The sequence below is a fragment of the Pelodiscus sinensis genome, chromosome 22 (genome assembly GCF_052426305.1).
Source record: "Pelodiscus sinensis isolate ZL-2025 chromosome 22, ASM5242630v1, whole genome shotgun sequence".
NCBI lineage: Eukaryota > Metazoa > Chordata > Testudines > Trionychidae > Pelodiscus > Pelodiscus sinensis.
The window spans coordinates 12,859,800-12,885,337 of NC_143073.1; the positions used below are offsets into that span (position 1 = coordinate 12,859,800).

Below are 25,538 nucleotides of genomic sequence, written 5' to 3' on the forward strand. Positions count from 1 at the left end.
TGGGCTGTATATAAGCACTGGCGAGTTAGTGGTGGGCTGGGCGTGCAGGGAGGGGGTGGCTGTTTATGCACGTTGGTGAGGAGCGGGCTGTTAGTGCAGAACAGTGGTGGGTGGAGGGCTGTGTTTGTGCACTGGGAGGGCTAGCTGTGGACTGTTTTGTGTCTGCAGGGTATGGTTAGCAGTAGGATGTGTGCATGTGCAGGGTAAGGACAAGGCTTTTTTCTGTAGCCACATTGGAAGGCCTAAAGCCTAAGTGCAGCCAGATTAAAAGAGCAGCAGCCATTAGCTGAGGAACAGGAAGTCACACCTCATGGTGGATCTACATTACAATTACAATAGTGTCATACCTGGCTGTTAAGGAGACCCTGTCCTAATGGCACTGTCCACTATCACCGGATAAAAAAACAGCTCTTAAGATGGTTAAAGAAAACTCAGTTGGAGAGCTTTCTGTCTGGCAAGAAGCCACGGAACAGTAGCTGGGGTTGTGGAATCCTCATTCCTTTATTGTTCTAGCATTATGGTCCCCCCCTTCCCTATTGCCTGTCTGTATGATCTGTCTGGGTTTAAATTGTTTCTGTCTGCTGTATCATTAATTTTTCTGGGGGTAAATCAATTAAGGTGGTGGGGTTATGATTGGTTAGAGAATTCTATTGCAGTGCATTAAGACTGGTTAGTAAAATAATAAGCAAGACTCGTGTTTCACAATATAAACCAGAGTCCGAAAGGAAATTCTTTAGGAACCAACCCCAGGACACAGCTCCATGCTCACAGCTGCCAGACCTCAACCCTGAGCCAATGTTAGTGGGCAGAAACTGGAGTCCCCCAGACCGACCTGAGCCCGACTGGCCACCCTGACAAGTGGATCTCTCTTACTGGGAGTGCTGAGCACTGTATGTGTAGCGCATGCGGCATGTGCGTTCTATTTTTGGTGACTGACAATAAACAGGATATCACTGTGTAGGGCTCTTCCACTGGTAGAAGACCCCACAAACCTGCCAAGTGTAAGGCCCTGCCGCAGCCCTAGGAATGGGTAAGGGAGGGTGCCTGCATTGAGAGAGTTATGCTGGAACCCTAGAAACTAGGAATGTGAATGGTTAACCGGTGGAGGCTGGAGAGGCTCCCTGCCTACCATGGACTGGGTACGGCTCCAGCCCCACCGAGCCCGCCATGGGCAGGGGGCGCTCCATCTGGAAAAGCCCCTGTCCATGGTCGGGGGGGGGGGCTGTTTCAGCTTGTCCACAATGCACAGGTGGGCCGCTCTAGCCCAGCCAGTCTGAAGCACCCCTCCCCACTCCCCACTCCCCTTTAATTGGTTAGTCTATTAAAGATTATGTTTCATAAGTGAACCAACTAAACGGGATTTTACATCCCTACCAGGATAAGGAGGGCAAGGATGGGTGCCCCTAGTGTATGTGTAACAGAGAATTCCGTGTGGGCAGCAGGAGGGGCTGGTTAATGGTTAGCAGTGTGATGTGTGCACATAGGGGTGGATAGCAGTGGACTACGTGTGGGACATGGGGGGCTGTGTGTGTGTAGGGGCGGAAAGCAGTGGACTATGTGTGGGGGGGATGGAGGGGGCTGTGCATGTGTAGGGGTGGATAGCTTTTAAGCACTGGCTCCTGCTTCCCACCTCTGCCTCTGATACAGATGCAGCAAGGGGGGAAATCTGTGTAGTCGACAAGATTAACTGATATGCCCAGCCTTATCGGTTAATTGCGTAGAAGTCTACGTGATGACACCCCTAGTTAACGGTGAGCTTTGTGTGTATGGGAGTGGTCAGCAGTGGGCTGGAGATGTGTGTAGGAAGTGGTTAGTGGTTGGCTGCGTGTACACGGGGATTTTCTGGGCATGTCAGTTGGTGGGCTGCATGTGGGAAGCGTGGTAGGCAGAGGGCTGTGTGGGGAGGCTAGCCGTGGGTCATTTGTTGGGAGTGTCAGGCTGCATGAGGGGGCTAATAGGTTGTCGGGGTGGTAGGCAGAAGGCTGTGTGGGAGTGGCAGGCAGTGGTTGTGTGCCTGTGGTGTGTGGAGTTGGGGTGGGCAGTGAGCAGGTTTGGGTGACGTATCACTGTAGTCTGGATGCTCATGTAAGGTGGGCGGGGGGCAATCTGTGCTGGGCAGGTCACTGGCTCCTTTCTCTCTCATCTGCACTTGGACATACCCCCATGGCGCTCCGAACCCAGCCTCCAGCTGCCCGCCCCTCCCTCCCCAGCTGGCCTGCACGTACAATAGACCTGCAGTTTCTGGCTGGTGGATCTTTCCGAATTCTGCAGGGATTCGTGATCCACTGTGCAGGTGACCTCCACTTCATTGTCCTCTTTTGTGACGGGGAACGCCACGCGGCTGGTGACGGTGAACGTTTTCCCGTTGGCATCTTCCATCACCTCCAGGTCCTCACCTTTGGGGGTGGGGGGTAAAGGAACAGGCACCATCAGTGTGGAGTCTGCACAGGCCACGGTCACCCCCTCTTCTTAGGAGCATGGGAGCGACGCCACCTCACCCTCAGGGCCCATCTAGGCCATGCTAGCCAGCACCACCTGCGCCCCCAGCTCTCCTGAGCTAGCGATCGGCTTGTGCCCTTCCACCAGCTCGCCTGAACCCTGGCTCTCGGCCCCCAGAGCATGGGTCAGAGCATGCCACAGGCACCATGTGCTGGTTGCCATGGTTACCAATTTTCCTTTAGAGTCTCTGAGCACCCCCATGGTTGTGTTACAAGAGGGGGTGGCGGGGAGCACCTGACCCAGCGTCTCAGGGATGCCTCCTACCCTCATGGCCTCTCAGATTCAAACAGCCCCCCTGTTCTGGCCCTGCTGTCCCTTGGGGTCCCACCTGACCCCCAAGCAGTGTCTGAGCTATGGCCAAATCACCCGAGGGCTCGCCCCACATCTCCAATGTGCTGAGTGCTAGATCCTGGCTTAAAACTCAGGTCAGGTGCCAGCACCTTACCTTGGGCCGCACTGAGTGCTGCTGTCCCATGAGGGCGGGTCCCTCAGGGCTCCTCATTCCCCAGCTGGGCTCCGTGCCGCCTGCCCGCTCCCCCTTCTTAACGGACTCCCAATGCAGCCCAGTGCCGCAGGACTCTGTGCCGCCCGCAGCTGCCCGTGGCCATGCTGTAAAGGGGCTGTGTGTTCTCTTCTTCGGCCTGTCTGAGCTCTGCCCACTCCAGGCCCGGGGAGGGGGAGGGCAGCCCCTTCTGTGCAGGCTCAGCCCCCGAAAAAGATCTTTGCTAAGCTGCCACCCCCCTGCAGGCTGCTAAAGCCCCTGAGACTCGGCTGAGGCAGCCTCAGCTTTTTACGGAGCAGGGCCAGGTTCCCTCCTGCACTTGTGGCCCAAGCTGCCAGGTTCAGGCTCTGACGCTGCTACCGCAGCGCTGGGCTCCCAGGGTGCCTTGTAGCCAGCACCTACCCTGCAGCTCCTTGTTGCCTTTCTTCCAGCGGAGCTGAGCAGCTGGCTTGCTGCCGGAGGATCTGCATGTCAGCCGGGCCATCTCTGTCTCTCGGATGGGCAGCTCGTAGCCAAAGATCTGAGGGTTCTGGGGGACTCCTGGGGGGAGAGGGAAAGAAACAGAGCTTGTCTCATCCCTCTGCACTCGAGCTGCCCTCCTGATGGCTCCCGAGCATGGGCAGGCACAGGCCCGGACACAGAGAAAAGGGCAGGCAGACGGACACACACAGGAGGGCACATGGATGCACATGCATAAAAATGGACAGACAGAGGGCCATACGCAGACACACAAACAAGCAGGGGCAGACACAAACACACGGACACATAGACAGATGCACAAACAGACAGACACAGACACACAGACACACGGGCAGGTGCAGATGCACAAGCATACAGAGGAGTCCTCACACCCAATTCCAGAGACACACAGGCACACGTAGACTGAAACACATGCACAGACAAATGGACACACAGATGGACACATGGATATGCCCAGACACACAAGCATGCAGATGTACACACGGGCACATGGGCGCACACAGACACATGGGCACACAGGGGTGTCCACTCGCCCAGTCACAGAGACACACATGGATGCACAGCCTCATAGACAACAGACAGACAGACAAAGACACACGGACATGCCCAGACACATGGGCACATTCAGACATGTAGACACACTGACACACAAACATGCAGACACACACAGACATGCCCAGATAAGTGGACATGCAGATGTACAGAGGGACACGTGGACACACACGCAGGCCCACAGGAGTGTCCACGCCCAGCCACAGAGACACACAGGTACAGGCCGACCCACAGACACACTCGAACACAAGCAGACACATGCAGGTGCACGGACACCGCAAGATGCACAAACATGCAGCTGCGCACACAAACACACAGACAAACACAGACACACCCAGACATGCAGACGCCCAGACGGACACATGGACACACACGAGCACACAGGAGCGGCCGCGTGGCCAGTCACAGAGACACAGGCACAGACAGACTCACAGACACATACACAGACAGACTGACAGGGGTGTCTGTCTGCCCAGCCACTGAGACATGCAGAGAGGCTTGGCCTCGTGGCCATGCCCAGACCTGGAGCCCCAGCTGGCTGTGAAGTGGGTGCAGGTGGCTCCGACTTGGGCTGGGAGGAGACTCCAGGCCCTGCAGCTTGCAAGGGAGCCCAGGACAGTCCCAGGGGCCGTTACCAGGGCCCTTGCCCCTCAGTGACAGGGGGGGATCCCACCTGTCTGGCACCAGGAGCTGCGGAGAAGGGTGTTGGGCTGCTGCCAGGCCAGGCTCACGCTCACTGGGCCCTGGGCCCCCACCCAGCCCCAGCGTGTCCCGAGCCCTCACCTAGCACTGTGACGAGGGCCTTGGCTGTCCGCACAGGCATGGTGAAGATGGAGCAGGTGTACTCGCCCTCGTCCGCCAGCACCACGTTGCTGATGCTGATGGTCAGCTCGTTGGGTGTGGACTTCACCAGCTGGATCCTGTTATCCCGGAGCGCTGGGGCCAGAGCAAGAGGAGTTAGCGATGCCCTCCCCTTCTGCCTCGTGGGGCACTGCTCCCCCTCCCCTTCTGCCTCGTGGGGCACTGCTCCCCCTCCCCCTGCCTTGTGGGGCACTTCTTCCCCTCCCCCTCCCTGGTGGGGCACTGCTTCCCCTTCCCCCACCTCGTAGTGACTACTTCCCCTTCCCCTGATTCATGGGGCTCTCTCCCCCCCTTTTGGGTTATGGCTCCCTCTCACCCCTCCTCTCTGACCCTGTTCCCCTCCCACCAGGCTAACTGAGGCCCGGGGAGAGGAAAGCAGGGGCCCTCCAGGCCCATGTGGGGTTTCCCCGGGTGGTACCTCGTTTCTCCCCAAAGTAGAGGGTCTGCTGGGCAGGGTTGGACCATTGCAGTGAGGAGTCGTCGGGATCCTCCACCTTGCACTTCAGCACCACGGTGCCACCCACCGCCACCGTCTCATCGGATGTCGTGGGCTGGCTCTCTGGGGACAAACCGTGAGGCGTCAGCTTGGGCTGATCCTCCTGCTGCAGGCCCCACCATGGGCTGGGCAATACCTCTGCCCCAGAACCCCGGGCTCCTGCCCTGTATGCCTGGGCCCGGCCCCCTCCCCGTGTGTGCTTGGATGAACGTGGCCAGATGGGGGAGGGATCCTGGCCTCCGGATGACCCTCAGCATGTCCCTGCCTGGGCCTGGAGAGGCACATTCCAGACAGCCCAGTCCCTGGGGTCACGGCCCCAAGTTCTCATCTCATCCCGCCTCTGCTCTTTTGCCTGGCGGGAGCCGAAAGCCCCTGGCCAGCAGCCCCAGCACGCAGCCTGGGCTGTAAGCACTCCACTCCCACGGGCTGCACAAAGAGCCTTTTTCCTCTTGTGCCTGGCTCACGCTCCCGCCCACCCCCGGCTAGCAGCTGCCGGGTGCTTTTCCAGGGCACATGCCCACAGCGGGACAGGTCATGTGGACTGGGTGCGGAGTCAGCACTAGGCCGGTCATTCACCCCTCCCTCTCGGGCTCACTGGCCTCATCCGCATGGAGCAGATCCCGATTAATAGCTGTGGCCTTTCCACAGGTCTTCTGCCTGTGAGGCACCCTGCACCCAGCACGAAGGTCAGAACTGGTGAGGGCAACTGGGACTTCAGCTCATGAGCCCACCAGGCACAGGCTGGTGCAGTGCGAATCCTCCACCTGCCAGGGACAGCCTGCTACACTGCAAATCCTGGACCTGCCAGAGACAGCTTGGTGCAGTATGAATCCCCACCCACCAGGGACAGCCTGGTGCAGTGCAAATCCCCCACCTGCCAGGGACAGCCCGGTGCAGTGCGAATCCCCACCCACGAGGGACAGCCTGGTGCAGTGTGAATCTCCACCCACGAGAGACAGCCTGGTGCAGTGTGAATCCCCACCCACGAAGGACAGCCTGGTGCAGTGTGAATCCCCACCCACGAGGGACAGCCTGGTGCAGTGTGAATCCCCACCCACGAGGGACAGCCTGGTGCAGTGTGAATCCCCACCCACGAGAGACAGCCTGGTGCAGTGTGAATCCCCACCCACGAGGGACAGCCTGGTGCAGTGTGAATCCCCACCCACGAGGGACAGCCTGGTGCAGTGTGAATCCCCACCCACGAGAGACAGCCTGGTGCAGTGTGAATCCCCACCCACGAGGGACAGCCTGGTGCAGTGTGAATCCCCACCCACGAGGGACATCCTGGTGCAGTGTGAATCCCCACCCACGAGAGACAGCCTGGTACAGTGTGAATCCCCACCCACGAGAGACAGCCTGGTACAGTGTGAATCCCCACCCACGAGGGACAGCCTGGTGCAGTGTGAATCCCCACCCACGAGGGACAGCCTGGTGCAGTGTGAATCCCCACCCACGAGAGACAGCCTGGTGCAGTGTGAATCCCCACCCACGAGAGACAACCTGGTACAGTGTGAATCCCCACCCACGAGGGACAGCCTGGTGCAGTGTGAATCCCCACCCACGAGGGACAACCTGGTGCAGTGAAAATCCCCCACCTGCCAGGGACAGCCTGGTGCAGTGTGAATCCCCCACCCAGGGTGGAGAGCCTGGACCATCTGGATTTGTCCCTCACTCTGGGCAGGACAGACGGATGCAATGAACTTAATCAGCTCAAGTGGTGGGCATGGCTCCAGCCACGCAGGAGGAGGTAGGGGGAAAGACTGGCTCAGCCCACAGGGCTTCAGGAGGCCCTGGGAGAATGTCTGATGCATCAGGGCAAACGGCCCCTTTTGGGTGATGGGCAAAGACATGCCAGCCCAAAGCTCAGGGAAAGGAGGACAATGGGGGATGGCCGAGGCTGCCCACCATGTTCTCTCTCCCCACAGGTACCAGGTGGGGGCAGGACGCTGGTGTAGGCTGAATACCTAGGGAGGAACTTCCTGCTCCAGGCCTGTGTCTCCCCTGCCCTCTCAGGGTGCCTGGGTCCCCTGGCTGCCTTGGCCCAGCGCCCAGCTGGCTTCAGCAAGCCCAGCAGTTCTGGAGGCTGCTTCAGGGAGCAGAGCCAGCAGCCAGCTCAGCAGCCAGCTGGGGCATTCTCCAGGCTTGTGACCGTGCTGACTGCGCAGAGGGTCCCACGCAGCGCTGTGCAGAGCAGGCCCTCGGCAGTGACCCATGCTGGGCAGGGGGCCGGGCGCTGCCTCTGCCCCTGTGGCAAAGCGCCCTGCTGCCAGGAGTGCAGGCTGGAGCACACGGGGCGCGTCAGCTGCCGCTTCCTTCGCCTGCGGCGGTTACAGCCCAGGGTCTATGTGGAAGCACTTAAGATGGGTGAGCATAAGGGGGGTGCGTGAGCACACATGTAAAGTGTGTCTGCACACATGTATGTATGTTTGTGCACAGATCTGTGTTTTGTAGAGTGGGGGGGTGTATCAGAGTCCGTTAGGGACTGGGTGAAAATTTGCTCCGGGTTGAGTTAAAACCCCTTTGAAATGGGTGTGAATGAACACCTCCCTTAATATAAGCCTCTCATAGAGCTGGAAGGGACCTTGACAGGTCATTGAGTCCAGTCCCCTGCCCTGACAGATTATGCTGCAGATTCCTAAATGGCCCCCTCAAGGATTGAGCTCACAGCCCTGGGTTTAGCAGGCCAATGCTCAAACCACTGAGCTATTCCCCCAGTTAATTAACGGTCAGGAGGTGTTGGCTGGGCTCCCCGGCCCGGAGATGGCGGATGGACAGGAGTTTGGACTGAGTGGGCCGAGGTCCAGGTTTGGCTGAGTGGTGAGTAGGGTTGCCAGGTGTCCGGTATTCAACCAGACAGTCCAGTTTTGGGGCCCTCTGTCCGGTAAAAATTTCAGAAAATACCAGACATGTGCAATGTCCGGTATTTTCTGGTTTTCCGGCTGGGCGCCCGATGGAAGCCTGGCAGGGGCGGGGGAGTGGCTGGGAGGTGGGGCGCGATCGGCACTCGGAGCCTCTGGTTGCGTCTGATGTAGGAGTGACGCCGTGGGGAGGAGGAGAAGCCCTGTCCGTGCTCCTGAGCGCTGTGCAAGCACGTTGTGGAGCCTTAGCCGGACTCGCTCGTGCTTTGCCAGGACCGTGTATGGGACAGGCAGCACCCTGGGATCTGCATGGGTCCAGGTCAGTCCTGCTCTCCACTGGCCAATTTTCTCTCCTCCCTGCTCCCCCCCTGGCCAGTCCCACTCCCCCCAACCAGCCCTGCTTCCTGCTGGCCAGTTCTCCTCCTCCCCATCTCGCCCAGACAGCCCCACTGCCCCCGACCCCGCCACTCTGCCAGCCCTGCTTCCCGTCCTGTCCCCTGCCCTCCCGGCCAGCCCCTTCCTCCCCCATCAAGTGTGACTGGTATTTTTTCTGAAGCTACCTGGTAACCCTAGTAGTGAGAGAGAGAGAGAGAGAGAGAGAGAGAGAGAGAGTGTGTGTGTGTGTGCGCGAGCACACACACAAACTGATAACAGACAGATATGGGACAGAGGGAGAGGCAGTGGCAAAAAGCAAGGGAGCCACGCAGCAGCCAGGGAGCAGCGACACTGCAGCAAACAGCAGATATATCTACACTGCAGTTAAAAACCTGCCACCGGCCTGTGCCGGCTGACTCGGGCTCACAGTGCTTGGGCTCGGAGGCTGTTTAACTGCAGTGTAGACTTCCAGGCTGGGGCCTGGGCTGCAAGGTGGGAGGGTCTCAGAGTTCAGGCTGCAGCCCTCCCCCCCCGCCCCACCGTTAAACAGCCCCTTTGCCAGAGCCTCACAAGGCGGAGTCACCTTGCACAGCCCAGCAGAGGGTGTCTCACTGCGGGGTAGACATGCCCAGACTGACCCTGGAAAAAGCAAGAGGGGGAACTTTGGGGGCTGTTGGTGAGAGAGGCTTGAAGCTCCTCCCCACTTTTCGATCCCTTCTGCCTTCAGACTACAGCATTTTTTTACATTCTTTGAAATAAACAAACCTGCCCCACGGAAATCGCTGTCGCCAATTTCTGCTCCCGGCTGGACCAGCCCCAGGGACCCAAACTTCGACTAGCCCCGCAGGTCCGAAAGGAGCAACAGCTCGTGTCAGTGCGTGGGTGTGTCCACACACATGGATGTGCATGTGCACGCTGGGAAGTGTCTGGAAATGGCTCGACACACTCCGGGATGACCCTGGCGAGAGGAGGCTGCTGGCTGGGCAGGGCAGGCTGGGGGTGATATATGTGAAAAGGGGACAAGAAGGGCAGGAGAAGGCAGGGGATTGGAGTGCCTGCCTGGTGGAGATCCCGGCAGGGGGGAACCCCAAGCCTTGTGGGCCGGATCAAGGTGAGCTAGGCCATAGGCTCAATCCCCTGGTCTATAGGGTACTAAGGTACTAAGATAAACAGTAGCAGAGAATGACCAGAGGGCTCCAGGCAGTTTTGGGAAGACCCACAGCTGCTTGGCTAAAGCTAAACAAACCAACATGTAACTTCACTGTAATGACTATCACACAGCTAGGAAAGAATTTCACACAGTCATGAGTCCAGGCAGACCATAGCTCAGTGAAGCCTATCATTAACAGGTGTGCCCCAGAAGACAAGGATGGGTCAGAACTTCCTTGGAAGGGGGACCATAAGAAAACGTGTGCCAAACTTAGCGGCCCAAGCCTGCAACCTGAAAGCCTGTGCAGAGATGTTCAATGGGCAGGGGATGCAAAATAACTAAAATCGATGTAATAACTCCCGAAATAACAAAATGGAAATTAGTGTGCCCTTACTATGGGGAAGCCTCAAAATTAGTCTGAGGCAGGCTCCATTAATGTTGGGCGCACTATCTCAAATTCAGAGTTCCAGGAAACCTTGGGGAGTAATTAGTTTGAATTACTGTGGGGAGTAGTTATTTTGAAATAGCAGCATTGGAGTGTCCACACTGCTACTATTACTTGAGGAATGCAGGAGTACAGATTTTGAAATAAGCGGCCTGTTATTTTGAAATAATGGGCTTGGTAGTGTGGACGTGCTGCTTATAAATTTGACCTAACGGAGGTTGTTTTGAAATAAAGCCCTGGCGTAGACCTGGATTAAGGTGGCACAGGACTGCTCATTGTTTTCAGACACAGACGAACATGGTTATCCCTCTGGGACCAATTAAAAGGACCAGTCAAAAGCCTGCAAGCTGCATGGAAACTATTCTAAACCAAATAACTTTTAAAAAGTAAAAGGGACCCCAAAAATACCACTGTGGCTAGAGTAAAAGAGGTGATTAGAAGCAAAAAGGCATCATTTGAAACTGGAAGTCAAATCCTAAAGAAGAAAACAGAAAGGAGAATAAACTCTGGCAAGTCAAGCAAAAAAGTATAATCAAGGTGGCCTAGAAAGAAACTGAAGTACAACTGGTAAAAGACACTAAAACTAACAGCCAGAATTGTATTCAGTACAGCAGAAGCAGGAAGCCTGCTAACCAGCGTAGCCACTAGACCAGGGGTGTCCAAACTTTTTTCAAAGAGGGCCAGATTTGATGAAGTGAACATGCGTGAGGGCCGACCATTTTGCCTGACATTCTTTGAACCATTAAAATTAAATGCAAATTAACTATTTTATGCAAAGTTTATTGCAAACGGCATACTTTTCATTTCATCAGATGGATGACAAATCTAAACAGGTGTTAAACCACTCTGCCTTTCATATCTGAAGGCCAGATGAAAAAAAAATCCAGGAAGCTGAAATATATGTCAGGAACATTGTAAAGTACATTACATATTATTGGTAATAAAGGTTGTCTGTCAACTTTTAAGTTAAAAAAATATGAACAGGAACATAACACCAAGTACACATGTTGTGTCCAAATATATTTATAACTGATTTAGACCAACTGACATTAACTGAGATTTTACAATGTATTCATCTCAATACATATGGATTCGTTGGGGGCCATAAAAGATAGAAATTGCCAAATTACCTGGGGGGCCGTATTAAACTGGAACACGGGCCGCAATTGGCCCGCGGGCCGGACTTTGGACATGCCTGCACCAGACAGTCAAGCAACCAAAGGAGCACTCAGGGAAGACTAGTCCATTGCACAGAAGCTAAATGAATTCTTGGCATCAGTCTTCACTGCAGAGGATCTGGGGGAAATCGCCACACACCAACGCCCTTTTCTTTAGGTTCAAATCTGAAGAGCCATCCCAGATTGAGATATCAGTAGAAGAGGTTTTGGAACAAACTGACAAATTAAACAGTAAGAAGTCACCTGGACCAGCCGCATTCACTCAAGGCCTCTGAAGGAATTAAAATATGAAACTTGAAGAATACTAACTGGGACGTACAGTCTATAGCTTATGTTTGCCTCTGTACCAGATGACCGATATTTTTTAAAGGCTCCACAGGTGATCCTGGCAATTATTGGTTGGCAAGCACCATTTCAGCACCGTGCAAATGGTGAGGACTATAGAAGAAAAAAGACTTATTGGTCACATAAATGAATATGGTGTGTTAGGGAAGAGTCAAGAGGGCATTTGTAACAGGAAATCATCCCTTAGCTGTTTATCAAAATTATTTAAGGGGGTGGGTTAACAAGCATGTGGACACAGGTGATCCAACTGATATAGAGTTTTTCAATTTTTTTGCTACGAGAGACTGATTTATTACCTTCCTAAACTAGATCAGGAATTCCACAGACCAGTCATTGAGAAACACGGCTATAGTGTGACTTGACTGTCCAGCCACCTCATGCTTACTTCCCAGATCAGTAGTCATGCGTCATCCATGTGGTTAGATGTTCAGCTGCCTGCGTGTTCTCCCTGTGTGCTGCTCTGGCTCTGCACAAACTGCCAGCGCAGCAAACCTTAAGTGAACTGCCCAATAACCACAAGATCCATTAAGGGATGAAAGCACCAGGCCAGCTGTTTATTGTCAACAACACACGGTAATAGCGCCTGGCAGAATTTACGAGATACTAAAGCATGTACGTCTGTGACCATGGCTGCAGCTCAGTAAAATGGTGAGACTTTCAGTTCCCTCCTCAGCTGAACAAAGATACTCCCTTGGAAATGCAGCTATATATCCTGATAGAAACAAGTTACATACTGCCTCTGAGATAGTCACTTCCCCTAGACAAGGCTAGTTATCACCGATTGTACATGTTGGTTTAATCAAAGCATCTCTATTATGCACTGTCATCCTGACCTTATCTTTTAGAAGGGGTCAGCATGTTCCTGCTGTCCTTGAGGAATGGTTTTGGTTCCATAAGATCAGAGTGTTCCGGTACCACTTGATATTGGGATGTGTTCACGTGAGGACTCTGCACTTTGCACTTCTTAGGAGTGGGTAGTTCTGTTATATCAGATTCTGTGAGCAGGTCCTGCCTGATACCAGACCTTTGAGACAAAGCTCTGTTATGTATCAGGCTCTCTTCCTACCACACCAGCCTCGGTCAGAAGACAGGATGATACTGGACTAGATGGACCAGTCACCTGACTCAGTATAGCTGTTCTTATGATGTGGTATCCTTGTAAATCAAGCACCACCCAGAGTGAGTTCTGGTGAGAACATAACATAAAAATGGCCATACTGGGTCAGACCAAAGGTCCATCTAGCCCAGTATCCTGTCTGCCGACCGTGGCCAGCACCAAGTGCCCCAGAGGGGGTGAACCGAAGACAATGATCAAGTGATTTGTCTCCTGCCATCTTTCTCCAGCCTCTGACAAACAGAAGCCAGGGACAGCATTTCTATCCCCTGGCTAATAGCCTTTTATGGACCTAACCTCCATGAAATTATCTAGCTTCTCTTTAAACTCTGTTATAGTCCTAGCCTTCACAGCCTCCTCTGGCAAGGAGTTCCACAGGTTGACTACGCGCCGTGTGAAGAAGAACTTTATTTTATTAGTTTTAAACCTGCTACCCATTAACTTCATTTGGTGTCCTCTAGTCCTTCTATTATGGGAACTAATAAATAACTTTTCTTTATTCACCTTCTCCACACCACTCATGATTTTGTATACCTCCATCATATCCCCCCTAAGTCTCCTCTTGTGTCAAATCTACTCAAGTAGAGGAGACAGCTTTGCCCGCAGTCCATGGGTGCAAAGGGTTTCATTACGTTATTTACAAGGGGCCAGTGTGAGCTGAAACTGACCTTACAAGCTACTCACTGCCATTTCCAAAAGGGGCCTGGTCATCCCAAGCACACAGAGTTACAAATGTATAGCAGGCAAATTGCATAAAAACCTCTGGAGAGACTGGCTGGCTGCGAACACATGCTTTAGAGCAGCTGACAAGAGAGAAGTGGAACAAATCCAGAGGTAAATTTTGTACGTCATCCTGATAAACAAAACCCTGTCCAATCTCAGATGAAATATGGACTGTGATTGCCAGAGCTGCTCAGGAGTGGACTCTATAGAAAGTAATCAAGGCTATTATCTCAAGGTGGCTGGGACAGCATATTCCCAGACCCTCTTAGCAATTCAAGAGGAGCTCTCAATACTAGAAGGATTTTTTCTTAAAGGCACAACGATAGCGAATGCTAAGGTGTTACAGAAAAATATGCTACAACATGAAGATCATTTTGAGACTGAGAAAGAAAGGCCAGAGATTGGTTCTACTGGCCTGAAATGAACAGCAACATCAAGGATGCTGTGAAAGTTTGCTGTATATTCTGAAAATAAAGATCCCAGGCTGGCAAGGCAAGAAAAACGGCTCCCCCTGGAACAAGCTAGGCAGAGATTTGTTTGCGTGGACTGGAAACGTTATGTGATGTATTGCTCCTAGATGTAAGTGGGGGGATGGTCCCGCTATTGAGGGAAACTTTCTTTGTTTCTACACCACTCTGATGAAATGGGCTAGCGAAAGGATCTGAGTCCCTGCTCCCACTTCCTTTACACAGAGGCCTCCCTGATCTCCAGGGATCCCCTTCCACTCCTCTCTATGGCAGAGTCCTCATAACCCTAACAAAGCTGGGCCCAGGATTCCTCGGGCTTGACCCCCCAACCTTGATGTGGTCTCCCAGCAGTGGACGCCTCTCTGACCCCAGATCTTTATATACAGTTCAAAGCAAATACAATTTATTAAACAGCAATCAATTTATAAGGAAAAAATGGGAAAAGTTAATGGAAAACATATCCCACCGCTCCGTGGCACCAGGGCCTCACAATCTGTCTCTGGAATGTCAGGGCATTCACAGTCTATTCCTCACACGTCCCCGGCCTCCTTAATAAGCAGCAGGTTTAGAACAAACAAAAGGAAGTTTTTCTTCACACAGCACACAGTCAACCTGTGGAACTCCTTGCCAGAGGATGCGGTGAAGGCTAGAACTTTAACAGGTTAAAAGAAGAGCTAGATATATTCATGGAGGTTAGGTCCATCAATGGCTATTAGCCAGGATAGGTAGGAATGGTGTCCCTAGCCTCTGTTTCTCTGGAGGTGGGTGACAGGGGATGGATCACGTGAGGATTACCTGTTGTGTTCCCTCCCTCTGGCGCACTTGGTATTGGCCACTGTTGGCAGACAGGATACTGGGCTGGATGGACCTTTGGTCTGACCCAGTATGGCCGATCTTAAGTTCTCCTCTCAGGCCCCGACTGTGCTGCTGGGTCGGATGCTTGCTCTGGGTGGCAGGACCCTTCTCCCCAGTGTCAAGACACCCCCCGCTGCCAAGTTGGGGTTACAATCCCCCTCCAAGCAGGGCCACCTTTAGGATTTATGAGGCCCTATGCAGTACTATTGAACTTCTGCCCCGATGCCCATCAGCAGCCCGGGAGGGGCGAGAGGAGTGGGGAGAGGATGGGAATGATGATTATTTTTTTTCAGCAACACACCCATGAAATATTTTTAAAGCAAATTTTAAACTCGGGTCCTGTTGACTAACCCAGTAAATTCAGAAGCTGACAGGACCTACCTGGGGTTGGCAAATGCCTGGGAAATGACTTCATTGCCCCTTGCATAGCTCTGTCGCAGGTTCAATGTGCTGCTCATCGCTCTGGCATGGCTTTTCACTTTTAAGTTAACTAGATCCTCTCCGGAGGAAGCAGAGCCACAGAACAGGACAAGGAAAAAGTGGGTGGATGGGCTTTAAAACCCAGTGGTGCCCCTACACAGCTGCATAGTCCGTGTATGGGTAAAGATGACCTAGATATAATAATGAGCCGCTTACTTCAAAATCGGTACCCCAGCTTTTCTCAAGGAATAACGCTTACTTTGAAATAGTTATTTCAAAATAACTCTGGCTGGCAGTCGTGTGGATGCTCCAGTGCTGCTGTCACCTAGTGGGCACTGTGCTGGCTCCCGTAGTCACCGTATTCACTCTGATTTGTGTTCACTCAGTTGGCTTTGTTGTGCTTTATGTGATTCCACTGTCCTCTGCTGTTCTGGAGTAACTCGGTGGGTGGGTGTGCCTCAGTTTCCCTGGGCATTGCAGCACTATCTGCATGAGGAGGGGAAGGCTGGGAATGGCTCAGTGTGGAAGTAAATCAGTCTCTCACATACTGAGGACCAGGTGACAGCAACTAACATCTTGGACTTGGAAGCAGGACAAAGCAGGAGGCAGGGCTGCCTAGGGGGGCTGTGAGCAGTGACTGTGAGTGTGAGTTAGTTTTGGGATGGCTGGGGGAGAAGGGAGCCTAGCTGGCCTGCAGGGCCGGAGCGGGGGCTCTGGGCCCCCTTTTCCCGAAGATGGATTGTATTGAATGCTCCTGGTTCCTGTAACAAGAAGTCTGAGCTACGCTGTGTCCCTGTGAGCCAATAAACCGTCTGTTCTACCTGCTGGCTGAGTGTCACATGTGACTGCAGATGGGGGTGCAGGGCCTGGTGACTCCCCCGCACTGCATGACAGCTGCTATTTGGAAATAACGACTCCCCAGAGTCGTTCAAACTAATTACTCCCCAGTGCTTCCTGGGGCTCTAAGTCGAGATGGCGCGTTCACATTAGGCTGCCTCAGGCTCATTTCGAGGCTTCCCCGTAGGAAGGACACACTATTTCGATTTTGTTAAATCAGGAGTTAAGTCGATTGAAGTAATTTCAAAATAGTTTCCTAGTGTAGACATGCCCTAAGTCTGGCCTGCAAGGCCTCTTGGCTGGTGGTGTCTCCCTTCGCTGGGCCTCTAACCAGATCCCCCTTTCTCTCCCAGCTGCTCCCCGCACACAGCTCCAGACTGCTCCGCTCTCTGCTGCGCAGCCTCCAGCTCCTGGCCTGCTTCTCTGGCCCCTCTGGCTCCGCGGCTACAGCCCTGCTCCCAGCATGGATCAGCTCCCCGTGTCGTGTCCCAGGCTCCGCTCTCTGGGTTGTGTCTCAGGATCTCTGGCTGCCGCTCCCCTTCCAGCATGGCTCTGCTGCTCGGCTGTGTCTCAGGTGCTCTCTCTGGCTGGCACAACTCTGCTTCCCAGCTCAGCTCAGGCCTCTGCTGTCTTCTTCGTTGAGTCCCTCTCTGTCTAACCCAGGCAAATCCATCTCACACAAAGGACGGGACCTCCCCACGCCCAGTTCCTGACCCCCTCATTAGCCTGCCTGCCCTGTCAATTAGGTTGTCCTAAAGCATTGGCCTTTCCTCATTTGTCCTGGAAGCTGTCAGTCTTGAGGCCCTGATTTCTCATCGACCTTTCACTTTTCTTTTGGCACTGTGGCTAGCCAGCCAAACCCACCGAAGTGTTTAGAAAGGGGCCGACAGTTCCCTTAGGGTATGTCTACACTAGCTCGTTAGTTTGATCTAGGTAGGCAAATGAGGGCAACCGGAGTTCCCCCATTCCACGAGGAGTAACAGTTAATTCGAACTAAGGAGTTAGTTCGAATTAACGTTTAACTGCCGCGTGTAGCAGTTAGTTCGGACTAAGGGGGATTTAAAAATGGTGGCGCCCGGGAACATGCAAATGAAGCCCGGGATATTTAAATCCTGGGCTTCATTTGCCACTCCGGTAGCCCTCATTTGCCTACCTAGCTCGAACTAACGAGCTAGTGTAGACATACCCCCACAGAGGTATTATTCCCACCTCCCTGAGACAGCCTAACTGAAAGATGCTACCGCCAAAAAGGTGGCTGTGCACATCACATCTGGTTTTACTCCCCACCGCATACTGGAGACAGCAACGGACGGCAAGGGGCTGCAGCTGAGTGGGCATGAGTTTAAGGAGCTTGCAGTGCAGTTTGGACATGTAACAGCTAGTCCCCATGACCTCCAATCCAATGTGCTGGCGACAAGCAGTGTCAAAATAATCAAGCGCCTGCGGCAAGAAGCGATGGAGTCAGACGTTGATCCCTGGTTAGCACTGTTAAATTACAGCATGGCACCACGGAAGCCTGCCGTTATCGCCTGCTGACATGCTATTCCACTGCAAATTGAAAGCAGAATGCCTGCACTGCGAGGGAGTGAGGTCAGAAGGGCTGCGGACTCGCAGCTGCATGGAGAGGCAGAGCAGACCAAACAAAACCTCCGTATGATTTAGTCCTAGGAGCTGCCGTCCCACTTCTTGAAAATGAGGCCACGTGCCGCTATGAGGGGGAACAATGGGGAAGGGCGGGTCACCAGGGGCTACGCTGCTATGTTCGGAGGCTGTCACCCTGGATGGACACATGCTACAGAGGAGCAGGCATCACCTTCTCCAAATCCCAGGAGGGAGGGGAAGGGGGGCAAAGGGTGTAGGGCAGTGTCCCCTGTAAGCTGTAATCTTAAATATCTCCAATGATAAAGATTCCACAACCTCCCTAGGCAATTTATTCCAGTGTTTAACCACCCTGACAGTTAGGAACTTTTTCCTAATGTCCAACCTAAACCTCCCTTGCTGCAGTTTAAGCCCATTGCTTCTAGTCCTATCCTCAGAAGCCAGGAAGAATAATTTTTCTCCCTCCTCCTTGTGACACCCTTTTAGATACCTGAATATAACGCCACCCAGCAGAGCACCCACAGCTAGGTTTGTAGTTTCTGTTGGTGGTGCACATCTATACACACATTGGTGCACATGAAAACATTATTCCACACACAATGGAAAAGATTAGTGGGAACATTGTTCCTGTCCGAGACCCTCTTAAGCAAAAGAATGACTCTGCACCAATCACAGCACGGTCAGACAACAGAGACTCAGGATGTGGCACAACCAGAGCAAAGGGCCCTGCTGTCTCCTGACAGAAGCGATGTGGATGTTCCAGAGGAGCCAGGCACCTCAGAGACTCACTGAAGGGTGTGAGTCAGTTTAGCTGGCTGGCTATTGGTATTTGTAATTTCATATTGTATCTGTGACATCGGCAGACCAGATGACAGGCCACGCCATCGTCTCCAGGGGAAAACAGCTGGAACAAGCCTGGCTCATCTGTATGTTAGAAGGATGTATTTAGACATTATTGGACACTTGTGAGATGAACGTGCCTACATACATCTCCCTTGCAACATCTGTGCCCCATACTGTACGGTAATATTTGAGTGGTTGTATTGTGAGCCTCTGTGACCATGTAAATCCCTAGATAAGAGAGAGTCATTAATTAGCATGAAGGGCTGATGTCCAACAGAAGGCGTTCAATCCTATACAACAGGAAAGGTTGACTGACACCAGACAGAATATTGTGGGACAACAAAGAGGACAGAAGACTTTGGAGGTTCTGCCTTCTCCTGACGAAGATGACTCATGAAAGTGAATTCCTTCCATCAGCTGATTTTGCAGTAGGAGTACAAGCAAGGAGAGGGGTAGAAACCCCTAACAAGAAGAAAATGGATCTCTATGGCCTCTAGAGGCCAGGCTTTCTGGGCATAAGCAAGAGATAGAACCATAGAACACACTAGCACTGGAAGAAACCTCAAGAGATCATCAGCTATGTCTACACAGCAGAATGATTTCAGAATAACAAAGAATAACTACAGACAAGCAGTTATTTTGACATAATGTCAAAATAATGTTGAGCTGGAGGACTGCTTACTCTGACTCCTGTAGGAATAAGGGAAGTCGGGGGAAGAGTGTTCTATCTTGAAATAAACTGCTGTGTAGACAGCGCCAAAAGTCAAAATAAGCTATTTTGACATAAGCTACGCAATTAGCGTAGCTCAAGGTTGCATAGCTTATTTCAAATTTAGCCCTGCTGTGTAGATGTGCCCATCAACTCCAGTCCCCTGCCCTCACAGCAGGACCAAGCACCATCTAGAACAGAGGTCCTTTTGGGGTGGCTGGGCGCCCGGGGGCAGGGCCTTTCACACACCGGGGCACCTGGGGACGGGGCCGCACATGCGCCCAGGGGCGGGGCCGCACATGCGCCGCGTGCCCGGAGCCGGAACAGCCCATACGCTGCATGCCCAGGGCCAGCGCTGCTCCTGTGCCGCGTGCTTAGGGGCGGGGAAGCCCATACACTGCGCTCCCGGGGCTGGCACTGCATCGCGTACCTGGCGGTAGGGCTGCCCATGTGCTGCATGCCCAGGACTGGCACTGCCCCTGTGCCACGCGCCCAGGGGCGGGGCCGGCCCCGATCAGTCGGCGGGCACCCAGAAATGGCCCGGCAGGCGCCATGGCACCCACAGGCACTGCATTGGGGACCACTGATCTAGAACAAGGGTGGGCAATAATTTTTTGCCCCGGGCCACACAGGAAGGGTTGGGACATCAAGCGGAAGGGGCGGGGCCAAGATACTTCCAGGTTCCCCATCCCCAGACACTGATGGGGGCAGGGGAGCAGCAGGGCCTCCGCAGGCTGGATCCACCCATGTGGCGGGCCGCATCTGGCTCACAGAGGCCCTTTTGCCCACCCCTGATCTAGACCATCCCTGACAATGTCTATCTACCTGCTCTTAAATATCTCCAGAGATGGAGATTCCACAATCTCCCTAGGCAATTTATTCCAGTGTTTAACCGCCCTGGGTATGTCTACACTACCACCCTAGTTCGAACTAGGGTGGTTAATGTAGGCAACCAGAGTTGCAAATGAAGCCCGGGAAATTCAAATCTCAGGCTTCATTTGCAACTCCGGTTGCCTACATTACCACCCTACTTCGAACTAGGGTGGTAGTGTAGACATACCCCCTGACAGGTAGGAAGTTTTTCCTAACGTCCAACTTAAACCTCCCTGGTTGCAGTTTAAGTCCATTGCTGCTTGTCCTAGCCTCAGAGGCCAAGGAGAACAATTCTTCTCCCCCCTACTTGTAACACTCTTTTAGATTCCCAACTGCTTAGCCTGGATTAGCTTTCTAGGACAAATAGTGCTTGCTCATTATGGAAGCTTCTGTTACTTTTTGAAACTGAATATTATAGCTCATTTGCAAGTGAATGTTTCCCTGTTTTAACCTTGTCACTAACTCTGGTTACCTTTTGATAGTTTAGTATAGGCTTGGTTAAAAGTGGTGTTTCTGGTATGAAATCTCAGGTGCAGTTGACTTTGGGTAAGTGACAGGTCTTTTGGGACTGGGAGTGTCCACTCCCAACTGGCTTCCATTCTGCCTGTCTGGGAAGCTCAGTCCTGAGCCCCGGGAGCCAGCTGAGGGAGCAAAGGACTCCACCCCCCAACAGGACACTTTGGGAGACATAAGGAACCTGCGTGAGCCCTTCAGTCTCTTCAAACGGACACCCAGGCTGGAACCACAGACCACAGCACGCAGGTGCTGAGCTGGGATCGCAGTGGCAGAGAGGTGAACAACTGCCTGTCCAGTGAGTCTGTGCTGATACTGCCTCCCCGTCCTATCCCAGCCACCTGGTACACGGGCAGCTCCGACTGTGCACTCCATGCGTGGAGGCTGGTGTGAGCTGTATGTGTGTGCAGTGCTTCGCACAATGGGGCCCCAACTGCTCTGAGGCCTCCAAGGGTTACTGCTGTGTAATGTGATGATTACACACAACAAATCAATGTTACCAGAGTATCACTTTGGTGGCAAGTCAAACACACGGGAGCGAAGAAATGCCAGATCCACAGTTGCCAATGTGGTCTGAGAAAGCAGGGCACGGTGGGAAAGGGTGTGTAATTGTGTGATGACAGGCTAGGGCATGAGGCAACAATAAGGGGCACACAACCTTAAATTGAGTATTTGTTAATGTCCAAGTGTTTGGATTAGTGTCCTGCATTAAGCCATTAAGCCTTTACTGCAAAATGGAATTTCTTAAGTTTATTTAAAAGGAAAAAAGGGAGAAAAATTCTATCCTGTCAACAGCCTCCTGCATTATGCGATAGCCCTCCCACAACCTGCCCTCCCTCCCCTGCAATCCTGCACGTCCCCGCCACCGTGCTTCATCCACAGGGCTCCAACCCTGAACCTGCAGCATGGGCGGCTGCCGCGTGGGGGGGTGGTGACACAGCAGTTGGGAACGAGCCTCAAGAGATGGGAGGGTCGATCGACTCAGCCTAGTGAGGTGCGTGCTAGTGGTCTAAAAACGCTGTGTAGACAGGGCTTTGAAGTTGTGGCTCAGGCCAGAGCTAGAGTTTGAAGTCCACCCCTTTCACTACGCCATGTGCTTGTGTAGAGAGAGGTTGGTGCAGGCTCAGCCTACTTCTCCCCCCACTCTACAGTCACTCCAGCAGCAAACACGCCTTCCCAGCATTGTGTGTGTTGCAGCAGCTGCTTGAACAGGGCTGCCAGCCTGGCCTTCGAATGCTGGCGCTCTATGTTTAGTTTGGTACTTGCTCGCAGCTCCGTGAGGGATGCAAGACACAGAAGGTTAAGTGGTATTTTAAACAGCGTATACCTCAGTTAATACCAGACTAATACTGCACGTCACAAAGACAAGGCACTTCCCTAGCCTGAGGACTCCTGCAGGTCAAATCATATGGAACAATGGGTCCCAAATGGGTTTATGGAAAACAGATACCTTGATAACTTGTTTTTTTATGTGATCACAAGTTGGGTTGGCAAAGGTAATGGTGTCAATGTAACAGACGTCTACACTGCATGGCTAGCGTGCATCTACACTGCATGGCTATTTCAGGATACCACTGGCATCCCAAAATAGCTACCCTGAGTCTACAAAAGCCCTGTGTCTACACCAGCCGCCCGTTATTACAAAATATATTTCGAAATAACGGGTGCGCTACTTTGTCATTCCAGTAAGCCTTGTAGCATGCGGGATAAAGGATGGCTCAAAACAGCGCTTTATTTCAAAATCTGGTGCTGTGTAGACACACCTAGTTTCAAATTTCAAAATAAAATTGAAATAAGATATGCAATTTGCATAGAGCAAATTGCGTATCTTATTTCAAGTTTAGGGTGCAGCGTAGAGTTCGGTAAGGGGTTTGCCTTGTACCACACAACACTTGGATTCATAAAAGGAGAACAATACAAAGTTAGCATGGCCCACATGAAATGGATTAAAAGCTGGCTAAGTGCTACGCCTCCAAACGTCATTTTCAACAGCGAACCATCATAGTGGGTGTGCCACTGGGATTAGTTCTTGGCCTTATGCTATTTAACATAAGCTATCAACAACCTGGAAGATAGCCAAAAATCATCACTGATACAGCCTGCAGAGGACACAATAATTGGGGAGTGAAAAATAATGAAGAGGACAGATCACCCGCACTGTGATCTGGATGGCTTGTGAAGCCGGCCCCAAGCAAACAATATGCACTTTTAATACAGGCAGATGTAAAAGCACACATCTAGGAAGAAAGAATGTAGGCCCTACTTACATGATGGGGGGCTCTATGTTAAGAAGCAGTGTCTCTAAAAAAGATCCGGGGAGGTTGGGGGTCACTGCAGATAATCATTTGAACATGAGCTCCCTCTGTGATGCTGTAGCCAAATGAAACTAATGAGCTCCTGGGATGCATAAGCCAGTAGAACCTTCAATCAGAGAACTGAGGTTACTTTACCCCTGCATTTGACACATGTGCTACTGCAACTGGAATCCTGTGTCCCGTTCCGGTGCCCACAATTCAATTAGGATGTTAATAAACTGGTGAAGCTTCCACAAACGCTACAAGAACAACTCAAGAATAAGAAGACGTGCCTTGTAGTGACAAACTCCGGGAGCTCAGTCTGTTTAGCCTAACAAAGAGAAGGTGAGGGGGACCTGATGGCAGTCTGTTAATACCTACAGGGAGAACAACCATGTGATAATAGGCGCCTTAGTCTAGCAGAGAAAAGGGAAAAACACAAGCCAATGGCTCCGCGTTGAAAGGAGAAAAATTCACACTTGAAATAAGATGTGTGTTTGCTAGGGAGGGAGTAATCAACTGTTGGAACAACTTACAAATAGGGTTGCCAGATGGTTTCAACAAAAATACCGGACACACTTGACATTACATCACAATCTACATTATATCTTATTTAGAAAATACCGGACATTTATATTTTCTCAATGTTTCCCGAACAGAAAGGTCAAATACTGGACTGTCTGGTTCAAACCCGGACACCTGGCAACCCTACTTACAAAGGGCTGCGGGGGGATGGGATTGAACAGCACGGGTGTTCCATATAGGCGGGGGAAAGCACGGCCTTCCCAAACCCCCGGCCTGGCCCTGCTCACACACTGCCCCCAGAACACCTATTGCAGGCATATTGGGGGCAGAGTGTTGCTGCCCCCAGCACCCGTCCTCTCAGTACTCCTGGCCAGGGAGGCTGGGGCCATGTGACCACTGTGCTGTGAGGCTGGGGAGGGATGTGTTTGCCCACCCGTTCTCCATTCCTCCCCATGCGGGTGGGTGGCAGGGAGGTGGCTTTGCTCCCATGGGGCAGGGCTGGAAATGGGGCTGGAGGCAGCTCTACCTTCACCGACCACCCACGTTGAACACATTTGCTCTGGGAATTATCAGGGAGCAGATTAGATGATCACAATGATTTGTTCTGGCCTTGAAATCTATGAATCTCAAAGGGCTGCTGCCAGGCCTCCTGATGGGGGGGGAGAGGAGGGGCAGCTGGTGCCCTAGGCGGAAGGCGCGATCGGCGCCCCTGCCTGCTCGGCCGTCAATGGCCGTGACGTAATCACAGGGCGCCCAGGCCGGCGGCGCCCTAGGCAATTGCCTAGTCTGTCTAGGCTCACGGGCCGCCCCTGGTTGCCCCAGGGCCTGGAGATTCAAAGGGGCCCGGAGCTCCTGGCTGCCATCCCTGCTACTGTGGCAGCCGCCAAAGCCCCAGCCCCTTTGAACTGTCACCAGAGCACTGCTCTGCATGGCTCTGAAGGCTTCAGGAGGAGAGGAGCATGTGGGTGGTGCTAAAGTCTGACTGCCCTTGTCCCTACCCCTTCCAATTCAGGCCCCACCCCTTCTGGGGGCACAGAGCATGCCTAGAGTTACCAGATGGTTTAAAAAAAAAATACCGGACACACTTGATCTCAGATCAGGGAGGGGACTGGCCGCGAGGGGAGTGGAGCTGGCCAGGAAGGGGGAGCCGGGCTGGCCTGGCCAAGGGAGATCGGTGTCAGGGGAGAGGGAAGAAACCTGCCGGTGGGAAACAGGGCTGGCGGGGAGGGGGTTGGGGAAAGCGGGGCTGGTCGGAGGGGAAGCTGGGGGGAAACCAGCCAGCAGGGAGTGGGGCTGGCCTGGGCACATGCAGATCCCAGGGTGCTGCCCGTTCTGCGCACGGTCCCGGCGGGGCACATGGGTGAGCCCGGCCCCAGGAATTCCATCCCGCCCCCGCCCTCCTCCTCTCTTATTGTGTAGTTGCGTACTGCCTGGCTGGTAGACTCGCTTACACAGCTTGAGCATGTCTACCAGCCAGGCAGTACACAACTACGTACTGATACTCGTGATAATAATAAAACATAATTAGAAAATACTGGACATTTATATACAGCCAGTCCCCGAGTTGCGAACAGTCAACTTACGACCATTCTCATTTACGACCGAAGCTGTCGTAAATGGCGGACCCCAAGTTATGAACGCAATCCGTGCTTACGAACAGCGCAGCCGCGTGTAACGCTATGGGGTCCGACTTACGAACAAACCAAGTTACAGACCAATTGCTTTGTCCGTAACTGGTTCGTAAGTCGGAGAGAGGCTGTATCCAGTATTTTCTCAATTTGTTTCCTGGACAGAAAGCTCAAATACTGGACTGTCTGGTTCAAAAGCGGACACCTGGCAACCCTAAGCCCCCACATACACCTTGCTCCAGGGCCCATGATGACTGTCAGCCCTGCTGCCAACAATGGGAGTGAGGGGCTCATCAAAGAAGTGGCAAGGATCTTTTTTAACAGAAAGGCTGCGTCTAGACTAAAATCCAGCTCATCAGGACCCTCTTGGACTCCTGACCCCCTGGCTTAGCCCCAG

General features: G+C 52.9%; 1 protein-coding gene across 4 annotated transcripts in view; it reads right to left on the reverse strand.

Annotated features, from left to right (window-relative positions):
* The window catches only part of CADM3 (cell adhesion molecule 3), a 127,180-nt gene that overhangs the window by 30,750 nt on the left and 70,892 nt on the right, over nucleotides 1-25,538 (reverse strand). For all 4 annotated transcript variants that reach the window (XM_075907118.2, XM_089772690.1, XM_075907116.2 and 1 more), the window contains 4 exons: nucleotides 5,313-5,453; nucleotides 4,817-4,969; nucleotides 3,404-3,541; nucleotides 2,226-2,396 (listed from right to left, as the gene is read on the reverse strand). In XM_075907118.2, the coding sequence (XP_075763233.1) occupies nucleotides 2,226-2,396; nucleotides 3,404-3,541; nucleotides 4,817-4,969; nucleotides 5,313-5,453 (603 nt within the window). The remainder of the gene's footprint in view (nucleotides 1-2,225; nucleotides 2,397-3,403; nucleotides 3,542-4,816; nucleotides 4,970-5,312; nucleotides 5,454-25,538) is intronic.